The sequence below is a fragment of the Gadus morhua genome, chromosome 1, assembly GCF_902167405.1.
Source record: "Gadus morhua chromosome 1, gadMor3.0, whole genome shotgun sequence".
Taxonomy (NCBI): domain Eukaryota; kingdom Metazoa; phylum Chordata; class Actinopteri; order Gadiformes; family Gadidae; genus Gadus; species Gadus morhua.
The window spans coordinates 19,853,408-19,866,474 of NC_044048.1; the positions used below are offsets into that span (position 1 = coordinate 19,853,408).

Here is a 13,067-nt window from a genome sequence, read left to right on the forward strand (position 1 = left end):
CACACACACACACACACACACACACACACACACACACACACACACACACACACACACACACACACACACACACACACACACACACACACACACACACACACACACACACACACACACACACACACACAGTTCCTGTGCGTTGTATTAATTTCCATAACAGCTCTGTTTCCAAAATGAACCTGGCTCTTACGTAACACCCAACGCTCACACCCCCCTCACCCCTCCCCTCACCCCAACCTCCCCTCTCTCCCCTCCCCCCACACTCCCCCCTCCTCGTTTAGGTCCAGTGCCACCGTCAATTAACAGCTCCTTCCTTTAACACACAGACTCACTGACATTCGACACACACACACACACACACACACACAGACACACACCTCACTGACATTCGACACACAGACACACACACACAGACACACACCTCACTGACATTCGACACACACACAACAGAAGGGCAGACACACACATGACAGATGAGCAGAGGGGCGCACACACACACAGTCGTCCCGTCTTGGAGGATAGTGTATCAGCTGGTTGGTGGTAACTGCGTCAATAATTATCATGGTAAAATATTCCTGCTGCTCCCTGACCAGACACAAAAACATATCGCCAGCTGGCCAAGGTGACCCCCGTTCACCACAACAGCCACACACTGGGGTCACATTATGGTTCAATAACACACATGCAGACGCACACACACACACACACGCAAACATATGCACACGCGCAGACACACACGCACACACGCGCATACATATGCATACATATGACGCAGACGCACGTCGCTCGCAGACACACACGCTCAGTCAATCACTTTGATTACCCTTAGTTATTGTTAGTCAAGCTGTTCCATCTTTTGACTTTACATTAAGAGGATAAAGGCTGATGAGCATAGCACACAAACACGCACACGCGCACACACACGCAGGCACGTGCACAAACTAACAGCAGTTTCAGGCTCATTCTCAACCTCAGACACACACACACACACACACACACACACACACACACGCACACACACTCGCCCAGCGTCAGTCCTATTCAGCGCTCATCATACCAGGGGAATTGATTTAGCTCGGTGGCGTGAAGGAGGGAGACTGAGGAGAGGGAACACATTAGTCTGACCGGGTAGGGGGGGGGAGGAGGAGAAGGTAGAGGGGGGACGGAGAGGAGGGAGGAGAAGGGAAGGGGGGGAGGAGGGGGAGGAGAAAGGAGGAGGAGGAGGAGGGGGGGGGAGGAGAAATAATTTATAATTAGAGTTTATAATGTTCTAATGTACTATGTTCCAGTGAGTTTACAATGTCCTGTGTTCCAGTGTGTTAATAATGTTCTAATGTTCTGTGTTCTGTGTTCCAGTGCGTTAATAATGTTCTGTGTTCTGTGTTCCAGTGAGTTTATAATGTTCTAATGTTCTGTGTTCTGTGTTCCAGTGAGTTTATAATGTTCTAATGTTCTGTGTTCCTGTCAGTTTATAATGTTCTAATGTTCTAATGTTCTGTGTTCCGTGTTCCAGTGAGTTTGTGTCGTGGCTGCTGGAGAGCGGAGAGATCAGTAAACCTGACGAGGGAGTGAACCTGGGCCAGGCGCTGCTGGAGAACGGCATCATCCACCACGGTACTGCTCCTCTCTCCTCTCCTTCTTTCCTTTCCTCCTCTCCTTTCCTCCTCTCCTTTCTCGCCTCCTCTACTGTCCTCCTCTGCTTCTTTCCGTCCTTCTCTCCTTCTCTCCCTCGCTCTTTCTGTTCTTTGTTCTCAATTCTCCTGAACGAGAAAGGAGAACTGAGAACAAAGAAGGAATTCTTTGTTCCCTATTCTCCTTTCTCATTCTCCTGCACCTTCTCTTGGTGAACTCTGTTTACTTATTCATTACTTTTCTCTTCCTTTCCTTCTTTCCGTCTTTGACTTTCATTTGTGTTTTATTTTTTCCGTTCTTCCGTTCATTCTTTCGTTCCTCCTCTCTTTCTCTCTTTTCTTTCTCTCTCTCTTTCTTCCTTCATCCTTTGAATAAAGAGTGAGGGAGAGAAAGTGAGCAAACGTCCTCTCTTTTTCTTCCTGTCTTTCCCCCACTTTCTCTCTTTGTTCTTTCCCTCTTTCGGTCGTTCTTCTGTGGTTTCAAATCGAAACCTTCTTTCGCTCATCTGCACGGAAACACATGTGCAAGCCTCAACCCATTTTTAAACCAATCATTCACCTCCTTCCTTAACGACCAGAGACGTGTTGTCCTGTACTGGATCAGTTGGTGCTCACCACCTCACCCAGTGTGTGTTCCCCAGTGGGTTCTTCTTCGGGTTCTACGGTGGGTTCCCCTGCGTAGGCATCCCCCTGATGGGCTGCCCGGCAGACACAGCTGCTCCTCAGCGTTTAGTTCCACTGTTTTGGAGACGGGCCCGTCTGTCTCTCTGCGTTCCCCGCGGCCGGGCGACGAGCAGACTGACGGACGCGGGCCGCACGTCTCCTGTTCACAGCGCCGACAGCTCAGCAGCCTCGGATCGCTACGGGTTCCTCTCCTCCGCTGTCTCCTCCTCCTCGTCCCTCTCCCCCATCTCCCTCTCACCGTCTCCCTCCCGTTCTGTCGTCCTCACTCATCTCCCTCTTGCTCGCCCTCTCTCCGTGTCACTCCCTCTCTCGCTCTCTGGCTCCCTCCACTCTTCATATCATCCTCTATTCCTCAATCTCTCTCTCTCTCTCTCTCTCTCTCTCTCTGTCTGTCTGTCTGTCTGTCTGTCTGTCTGTCTGTCTGTCTGTCTGTCTGTCTGTCTGTCTGTCTGTCTGTCTGTCTGTCTGTCTGTCTGTCTCTGCCTCTGCCTCTGCCTCTGCCTCTGCCTCTGCCTCTGCCTCTGCCTTCATCTTCCTCACTCTGTGCTGTACTCTTGAATGGCCTTGATGTAATCTCCTCTTCCTTTATAGTACCAAGTGCACCTGTTGGTAGAACATTGTACCTGTAGAAACAGGAGGTGTGTGAAGACGATCCCAGATAGCGGGGTCCCCCAGAGCAGGGCTAACGGGGGGGGGGGTAGAGTACGACCGCTGCCCTGACAGCCCAGCTAGGACTCCTCTCCTCAGTGGATCACGTTGTACCCCAAACAACGACATGCCAGCCAACCAGGGAAGAAATAATACCGCAAAAATTACATTTTTCATAAATAAGAAGCAGAGTAAGGAGTAAGTAAATAGACCCGGCCGTTAGTAATGGGAAATGACCCAAAAAAATAACAAAACCAAAGTAAATTCAATGAGCAATTTTTAGGCAACTTTTGTTTGGCAAACCTTGTCAAAGAGCGCTAACCATGATGACACATCGCGCTAACCTCTGTAAGTCCTGGCGCCCACAGATCCCATAGTTAAGACGACGCTACGGACACCCAACACCTGGGGAAGTCCCCCAGAGGGCCCCTTAGCGAGCTCCGTCAGGGCCCCACCCGTCTCCCCGGGGCCCCCACCCTGCACAATGGGCCGGACGGACGGAGCTTTGCGCGGGCGTGGCCACTTGGGTTTGCGGTGCTCGGACAGAGGATGAGTCGATCTGTTTAGGGGGAAACCCCCTGCCCCCCCCCCCCCCCCACCCTGACCTCAGACCCTGATGCCCGGGGGAGTCCGGGACTCTGCTGGGAAACCCAGTCCGGTTAAAGGAGGCCAAACACGAATGCTGCGGTGGTCCCCCCCCCCCCCCCCCCCCTACTGTGGGAGCTCTGCTGGTGCTGCTGGGAGGACGATCCAAGATCAACATTTATATTAAAGGGGGGGAGGGGGGGGGGCTGGTTGCCAGGACGACTCGCGTTCTCTGACTCGTAGCGTATGGTCTGCTGGTCTGCGTCATTCACCCTCTCACTGAACCTCACCCTCACCCTCCACACTCGCCCTCCTGTCCGTGGAGACCCAAAGCCTGGAAGATTATATTTAAGAGAAGCCTTTATGTTGGGGGGGGGGGGGGGGGGGGATAGGGTGGGGGATAGGGTGGGGGGGGGGGGGGTAGTCTGTGGTCCCATGAGACCGGCGTTACAGTGCGGGCTCCAACCAGATGACGCAGTGGCGTGAATATCTATTTCAGCAGCTCGTTTGATCCGCTGGGATAATCTTACTGTAATTTCAAAGCCCACCACTTATATTTTTACAATGGGTGATTCTGTGGAGCATTCCAGAAGGTTCTCTCTCTTTAAGGGTGCTGAGAGGGGGGGCTTTGAGTCTAGACTCGATGAGAGAGCAATTTCTTTAAACCCCCAAGCCAGTAGTTGAAGTGGTTCCTGTTTTTTGTTGCTCAATTCTGCTTAGCTACTAAATATTTGTTTTGTTTAATTTTTGTCCGGACTTAGTTGTTGATTAAAAGCTTTTAAATTCGAATTTTAGGTTACTAATGTTGCCTATGGATCTTATAATCCGTTTTTATTTTTCCTACTGTATCGGATCAATCCAAAACACGTTTTGTTTTCGATTGCTTACGCTGCAGAAATCATCCGCAAACCACTCCACTTCTGATGTGTGCGCTTTTAATTTGACGCTGGAACCCTGAGCCTGACCCTCTGTTTCCCCTTCCTGTCTGCGGGCTCCCAGTGTCGGACAAGCACCAGTTCAAGAACGAGCAGGTGCTCTACCGCTTCCGCTACGACGACGGCACCTACAAGGCCCGCAGCGAGATGGAGGACATCATGTCCAAGGTAGGACATGAACGCATGAGGGGGGGAGAGAGGGAGAGGGAGGGAGGAAGAGAGAGGGAGAGAGAGAGAAGGATGGATGAGGGAGGGAGGGAGATAGGGCCAGGCCATGAACGCATGAGGGGGGGAGAGAGAGGGAGGACATCATGTCCAAGGTAGGCCAGGACATGAACACATGAGAGGGGGGGAGGGAGAGGGGGGAAGGAGGGAGAGAGAAAAGGATGGATGAGGGAGGGGGGGGGGGGGGGGGGGGGGGGGGGGGGGGGGGAGGAAGGGAGGGATAGATGAATACTTTATTGCTCCTGCAGGGGAAATTCATGTTTCCTTTAGGACACCAACACACATGATTTGAGTTTATCGCCTGTGTGTGTGTGTGTGTGTGTGTGTGTGTGTGTGTGTGTGTGTGTGTGTGTGTGTGTGTGTGTGTGTGTGTGTGTGTGTGTGTGTGTGTGTGTGTGTGTGTGTGCTGTTGGTATCTTTGATCCGAGTGACAATAACTCATTCTTCAGTGGCCCTAAGCCCCGCCCACCCCTGTGTTCTGCTCTCCCATAGGGCGTCCGGCTGTACTGTCGCATGCACAGCCTCCACACGCCTGTCATCAAGTGAGTACTGACACACACACACACACACACACACACACACACACACACACACACACACACACACACACACACACACACACACACACACACACAGTTCCCCTCCGTCTTCCCCCTTGCTCCCTTTGTATATATCTTTCTTTCTTTCCTCCCCTCTCCTGATGTGGCCTCCTCCCCCAGAGCCCCCCCCCCCATCTCTCCTTTCATCTTCCCTCCTCCCAATCTCTCCCCCCCTATTACTATCTCTCCCCCTCGCTTCCTCTCTCCCTCTGTCTCCCTCTCTCTCTCTCTCCCCCTATTACTATCTCTCCCCCTGTCTCCCTCTCTCCCCCTATTACTATCTCTCCCCCTCGCTTCCTTTCTCCCCCTGTCTCCCTCCCTCCCCCTCCCTCCCTCTCTCCCCCTGTCTCCCTCTCTCCCCCTGTCTCCCTCCCTCCCCCTGTCTCCCTCTCTCCCCCTGTCTATCCCCTATCTCTCTATCTCTCCCTCTCTCCCCCTGTCTCCCTCCCTCCCCCTCCCTCCCTCTCTCCCCCTCTCTCCCCCTCCCTCCCTCTCTCCCCCTGTCTCTCTCTCTCCCTCTCTCTCTCCCCCTATCTATCCCCTATCTCCCCTCTGATTGAAGTGTCCAGGGTCTCCATTGTCCGGGACAAAGAGGCCTTTGGTGCCGTAGACAAAGGCCCATTCACCCCCACAACCCGCCCCTCCGCGCTGGCCAAATATTATGTCATATTTCCGGGAGGAATTTCCCGTGCATCGCCAACTAATAACGATCTCATTTGGGCTCCTGGCAAAACATTGGAAAGGAGATGTCTCCTCCGTTATCGGCTCAGTATCGATGATATCTCTCCTCTCCTGCCAGGGGTTCCTAGGCTTTGATTTCAGCATCTAATGAAAGATTTTAAATGCAATGCTGCTGCTTTGCATTAGGATGGTGTGGTCATTTTGTTTATGATTGTGGCCAATACAAAATATCTTTTTTTTTTTGTAACAAAAAACTCCCATCCGTCTGTCTCCCTCTCCCCCTAGCTCTCTTATTCTCTCTCTTTGTTTCACCCTTTCTCTGTCTCTCTCTCTCTCTCCCCCATCTCTGTCTCTGTCTCTGTCTCTCTGTGTCTCTCTCTACTTAATTCCTTTACAGGTGCATGATGTTTTTAGATGAGTGTAATCAGAGTGTCCCTGTTGTAACAGTGAGCTGGACAACCATGGACAACAGAACGGTTTAGAGAGAACACAGCTAGCCCCAGCTGAGAGTGGACAGAGGGACGTGACAGTCTGCTATGGTCCCTTCCAAACGTTCAGCCTGTTAACCAGCCTGTTACACCTCATAACAATGGAGCTTGAGATTCAATTAAATTAGTAATTAGACGGTATTGCTAATAACAAGTTGTTATGGTAATTGCTCTATCTGATCGGCTGTTGTGGATGCAGCTCTTCCTGATTGGCCCATGCGCCTTTGTTGCGCTCTTTCTCATTGGCTCATTGAGGCGCAGGATTATGTCAGTTGCAGTCTTGTCTTTAAGCATACGGTCTCACCACTGATTCAGGGGCGGCGCAAAACGGCAGGTGTAGCCATTAGCCATTAGCCTTCGATACCGGGTTCTGATTTGAGTGTTCTCCTAAATAAATATTAATTAGTTTCCCTCTTTAACATTCGTGTCATGCCTGCTTCCAAAGGCTCCGGTGTGTATGAGCTGTTGACCGGCCTCTGATTGATGGCCGGTCTCGGACTGTGGAGATGATGTCGGAGTACTTGTTCAATCACTTTAATCCTTATTTATGTTGAGTCATAGCCTGTGTGGCTCGGGCACTTGAGATGCTGGAAGAATATGGGTCAAGCTGCACTGTGTCACTGGTTCGCACAGCTTCCTCTTGAGGACAAAGACATCCATGCTGCGGTTCTTGGCTAAGGTACTTGATTTGCTGTGGTACTTAGCAGGCTACGAAACTTGTATTTGCTAAACTACTTGGCAGGCTGGGATACTTGCTTTTCTAAGGCTCTTAGCAGGCTAGGATACTTGTTTTGCTAGGGTAAGTCAGACGCTACGAAGATTAAATGAAGCTTGATTGTGAAACGGAGGCCCTCGTTCTTCGCACATGTGTCAAACAGCGTATCACGTGTTGCATCAAGCACTTCCTGTTTCACATCTGCACTTCCTCCTCGTGCAGAGCGGTGAACTCTGTGCTCATTTTTGGCTCTTGTGAGCCATAAGTGAGCAGCGAGCGGAAAACCTCCCCACACCACAGTGTGTATCAGGGTGTGTATGACACTGTGCATCAGCGAATCTACCACGGTGTGTATCAGTTTGTATCACGGTGTGTATCAGTTTGTATCACTGTGTGTATCGCGGTGTATACCACCGTGTGTATGAAGCTGTGTGTGTATCACTGTGTGTATCACGTCGCTTGTGTATCACGGTCTGTTTCACAGTGTGTATCTATAAAGTACTTCAACACGTCTTCCAAGAGTTCTCTGTTCAGCGCTGGATTTTACAGTGTTTGGACAGAGTGTTGGAGAACAGACGACACACACTGTTTCATCCTTGACAAACCATGAAGGGTTTTATTGACCAACACCGTCAAAGACTCAAAATCTTCTACAGCAAATGCAGACGCGTCGACATGGTGCTGCAGCAGGGGCGCTTGGCGACCTCTGACCTGGTTCTAGGCAACAAATCAAAACACCTCTTCTGAGTCTGGGTCCGACCACAGAGAACAACAAGCACCTCGCAGGAAACGGGCTGCGAGGGGAAACTGCTGACTTCCTGTCACTGCTATTGTGCAAAAAGACAAATGCAACTAACAGGCCCCGCCCCTCTGTCCGCTCCCCTCCACAGAGACCGGGACCACCATCTCAAGACCTTCAGGTCTGTGGTGCCGGCGTACAAGCTGGTGGACTGGCTGCTCTCCCAGGTGAGCAGCTCACAGCCTCTGGAACTCTGACTGTCATGGGTACACATACATATACACACACATAGACATACACACACATACACACGTATACACAAAGACCTATGTATACACACACACACACACACACACACCTATACAAGCACACACACCGATAAAAATACACACACACACACACACGCGCACGCAAAATCTCATGCACGCACACACACACACACACACGTGACATCCCATGCACACACACACACTCGCATGTCATTTTGTCATTCTATGCGCGCACATGGGGCTCTCAGCTGTGCATGTGCAGTGGTTTGAAGGGGCTGTGGGGACTGAGTGTGTGTGTGTGTGCGTCATTCTGTTTCCAGGGCGACTGCTCGACCCGAGAGGACGCGGTGATGTTGGGGGTGGGACTCTGCAACAATGGCTTCATGCACCACGGTCAGTCTCACGCACGCACACACATACGCACGCACACGCACACACACACACACACACACCCCTGCACGCACACACCCCTGCACGCACACACTTGCACACACACACTTGCACACACACACTTGCACAAACACACTTGCACACACACATCTGCCCACCTACACGCGCACACTTATACACACACCTGCACACGCCACACCTACACTCAGACACACACTCCTACACACACACACCGGCACACAGTAACATAAGAACGTGCACCCTTGTTTGCAAGTACACACACACCTGCACACGTACAGGCACACACACACACACACATGCATGCATGTACGCATCCATAAATATAAATACACATGCATATGAATGCACGCTTGCATAAGTAGAGACACACAGATTGTTGTGTGGCTGGACAGACGGCTCTCAGTTGTTCCAACACACGGATCCGTCTCTCTTCCTTCCAACGTTTTTTTGTCTCTGTTCCCTTTTGTTTTGGCTGCAACCCACTGAAGTAAACCTTGAACAGAAAACATGAACTAGTCAAACCCATGAACCCTCATGTACTGAACACAGGCTTGAGGTCGCCTGTGCATTAAACAGTGAAGAAAACGTCTCATCAGAGAGAGTGGGCTCTTTCTATCGTTGTTTCACTTCCTCGACACTTTCTGCCTCCGTGCCAAACAGTCCCATGTCATCCAGATTGATGGGAATGTCACATTCCAGCTCCAGGGGATATGTGGATATATATGATATGCATATCCTGCATAAATAAGTCCTGATACTCATTACTTAAGTGGTTTAGTGTTGACAACCTCCTCCACTACCACCGCCACTACCAACTCCATCACCACCACCACTACCACCTCCATCACCATCTCCCCCCCACCTCCAGCACCATCTCTATCACCACCCCCAACAACACCTCCACCCCCTCTGCCACCACTACCCGCCACAACCACCTTCACCTCCACCTCCATCAGCAACACCCTCTCCATCCTTAGCTTTCATGTTGTCTAAACACCCAGAGCTGAGCCGTTGTCCCTGTGCTGTCCCTGGAACCTACACGCACGCACACGCGCGCATACATACGCATACACAAACACAAAAGTACACAAATACAAATGCACGCACACACCTGCACACTCCTAGATAAGCATACACTCACACATACACGCAGACATACGCGCGCACACACATACACAAACGCACACACACGCACACACACACACGCACGCACACAAATACACATTCACAAAAACGAACACATACACGTACACAAAGACGCACGCATACACGTACACAGACACGCACAGATGCACGTACACTTACACGCAGACATACATCGACCCAATCACAAACACGCACTGGCCACCGCCCTATCCTTCTCCTGCAGGTCCTTTGGTCGCGGCCCCGCTTGTCTCCGCTTGTCATGGCTCCCTGACCTCCCCCTCCCTCCCTCCCCCCCTCCCTCCTCCTCCCCCCTCCCTCCCTTCACCTTGTCAAAGCTCTCTCCTCCTTCCCCTTCCTCTCTCCTCTCTCCTCCTCTCCGCCCTTCACACTACGCTATCTCTCTCGGGGTGTGTTGACTAAATGCGGGACACTGATAATACTGTGTGCATAATAAATCATCGTTATCGTATATCCCAGCTAGTTCTGTAGCAGCAGTAGCAGCAGTAGCAGTAGTTGTAGCAGTAGCAGTAACGGCAGTATTAGTTGATGTAGTAGTAGTAGTAGCAGAAGTAATACTAGTTGGCTTTCCCTTGTTGCTGTGTAGTTATATAGGTAGCCTATACAACTAAATAAAATTACAGCATTGAGTGACATATTATGTTGGTATGTGTTCTATATATAGGCACACACACAAACACTCACTGTGTGTAACCCTGGTTGCCCAGAGGCGGGACCTCTGTCTGAATGGGTGTCATTAACATGTGAGCTCCACTGGGGTGTCACTCATGAGGCTGTTAGCTTAGCGTCGCCACGCTGCCGTGATTCACAGGAAACAACTCCTCTCGCTGTGCACACAGTTTGATCCGGCCCTGTGTGTGTGTGTGTGTGTGTGTGTGTGTGTGTGTGTGTGTGTGTGTGTGTGTGTGTGTGTGTGTGTGTGTGTGTGTGTGTGTGTGGCACGAGGTTGTTCTGAACAGCTGGCCGGTGGTTGGCTGAAGGAGGTGGGGGGGGTCGAGGGGTAGCAGCACTAGCTGTCGACGCCCTGTTTTCCCGCCTCCCAGAACGTTCCGTCTCAACCCCCCCCCCCCCCCCCCCCCCCCCCTCCTGACCACATGATCCCAAACACACGGGAGCCCCCGGTCATGTGACGACGGTTAGAACTTTGAAGTCAGACCTTTTAGAATTGACTATCAAGTCATGTGATTAGGAGCTCTGTAATCACAGGATTTAGCGATCTGAAATCATTTGATTTACAACTCTTAGGTGAAACTAATTTAAACTTGTATCGAATGAGATCCGGAGGGTGTTCAATTACAGGATTCAGAACTGTGAAATCACAGGATTCAAAACGCCAAAATCACAGGACAAAGCTCTGGACTGGGCAGGATGGGGACAGCTTATTGTTTGCAGTCTGGTAGTCCTGAAGGCCGTCACTACACCGGCAGGACAGAGCTCATTCTTTCCAGTCCCAATAAACATTCCAGGTACGAGTGGACTGTAAATGGCAAAACACTGCGTGACACACGCCTCGTATGGGATAAAGTCGGCTGGAAAGAACGATGGACCAGGCACAAATGTGGGCGTGTCCGCACGGGATCACATTTCAGGTCAAAGGTCATTCACCTGGTGGGGCTGCACACCTGGTGGGGACACCTGGACTAGAAGTATAAATCAGTGTGGAGATCATTCAGGGTGTGTTGCTGTTCAGGGGAAAAGGCCACAGCCTGGCCTGGGATCAGCTCTGACCAGATGGTGAGTGTTTTGGAGGTGTTTGTTTTAGAAGTGGGGAGATTGGGCGGGGAGGAGTGCAGCGGTGCGAGTCGGAGGTATTTACGTGTTTCAGGGTTATGTCACGCGGCGTGGAAGGAACATGTGGCGAGCACGGAGCAATGTTCTGCACACGCCTCTCAGAGAGCTCAGAGTGACCCAGATGCACACACAAACACAAGTGGACACACACATGGACATACACACACACACACGCACACACGTGGACTCGCACACACAAACGTGGACACACACATGGACTTGCACACAAATGGACACACACTCATGTGGACAAACACACACACACAAATGGAAACAGACACACACGGGACATACACTCATACATGGCCACACACACACGGTGACACACACACACACACACGCGTGGACACCCACACGGACAGTGTGTTCCTCCCCTGCCCACAGGAGAGCCGTCTCTAGCCCGGGCTAGCCTCACTGCCCAGATGTGGCGCGGCTCCAGATGCTAACACGTAAACAGACATGCTAATTAGCCCCATGTTCCGTCGCTCTCTGACGACATTCCCGCTCCCGGTATCTGACCTGGGAATTCCTCAACCAAGTTTCTGCGGTGGTTTTCTCCCTGTGGTTACCTGATGTCGTCTACCCACTGTGCTAATTAAAGCCTGTGGCTAATTAGTCTGACTCTAATTAACAATGACAAATTAAACGCTCGCCCAAAAGGAACGTCTTGAAATCGGCATCGCTTTGTTCAATTCCTGGAGTGAGGAGAGAATTCAGCTGCCTCTTCACAGACGCAATACAGTAGTGATACAGTGATAGTGATACAGAGGTGATACAGTGATAGTGTTGCAGTGTATACAGTAGTGATGCAGCATTGATACAGTGTAAGGTCACAGTGGTGTGTCTAGACTCATTCCTTTGATTATCTATTTGCATGCGAGATTTAGTTTGTGGCCAGTCCATTCTGATCTCCCCCTGTGGCTGTGGCCCTGTAAGAACCAGGGCCGTGGCCCTGTAACAACCCCGTAGAAGGGGCTCCCAGGAGGCCCCTGTCTGAGGACGTTGTTCTCCTTGTGGTCCCCTGTCCCATGGTGTGAGGAAGTTCTCCTTGTGGTCCTCTCCCCTGTACATCGGTCTGAGGATGTTGTTCTCCTTGTGGTCCCCTCCCCTGTCCCGTGGTCTGAGGACGTTGTTCTCCTTGTGGTCCTCTCCCCTCTCCCGCGGTCTGAGGACGTTGTTCTCCTTGTGGTCCTCTCCCCTGTACATCGGTCTGAGGACGTTGTTCTCCTTGTGGTCCCCTCCCCTGTACATCGGTCTGAGGACGTTGTTCTCCTTGTGTCTCCTCAGTTCTGGAGAAGAGCGAGTTCAAGGACGAGTCGCAGTTCTTCCGTTTCTATGCCGACGAGGAGGCGGAGGGCACGGGGACCAAGAGCAAGCAGCTGCAGAGGAACGACTTCAAGCTCATGGAGAACATCCTGGCCAAGTCCCTGGTGGTGAGGACGCGCCACTACACACACTGGGACACGGATACGGACACACACACACATAGACATAGACACACA

The 13,067-nt window shown here is 51.4% G+C and overlaps 1 protein-coding gene across 6 annotated transcripts in view; it reads left to right on the forward strand.

The window, feature by feature from the left end:
* The window catches only part of prex1 (phosphatidylinositol-3,4,5-trisphosphate-dependent Rac exchange factor 1), a 95,127-nt gene that overhangs the window by 46,773 nt on the left and 35,287 nt on the right, over positions 1-13,067 (forward strand). For all 6 annotated transcript variants that reach the window (XM_030357912.1, XM_030357920.1, XM_030357946.1 and 3 more), the window contains exons 11-16: positions 1,514-1,614; positions 4,548-4,651; positions 5,201-5,250; positions 8,082-8,157; positions 8,520-8,592; positions 12,853-12,998. In XM_030357912.1, coding sequence (XP_030213772.1) covers positions 1,514-1,614; positions 4,548-4,651; positions 5,201-5,250; positions 8,082-8,157; positions 8,520-8,592; positions 12,853-12,998 — 550 coding nt within the window. The remainder of the gene's footprint in view (positions 1-1,513; positions 1,615-4,547; positions 4,652-5,200; positions 5,251-8,081; positions 8,158-8,519; positions 8,593-12,852; positions 12,999-13,067) is intronic.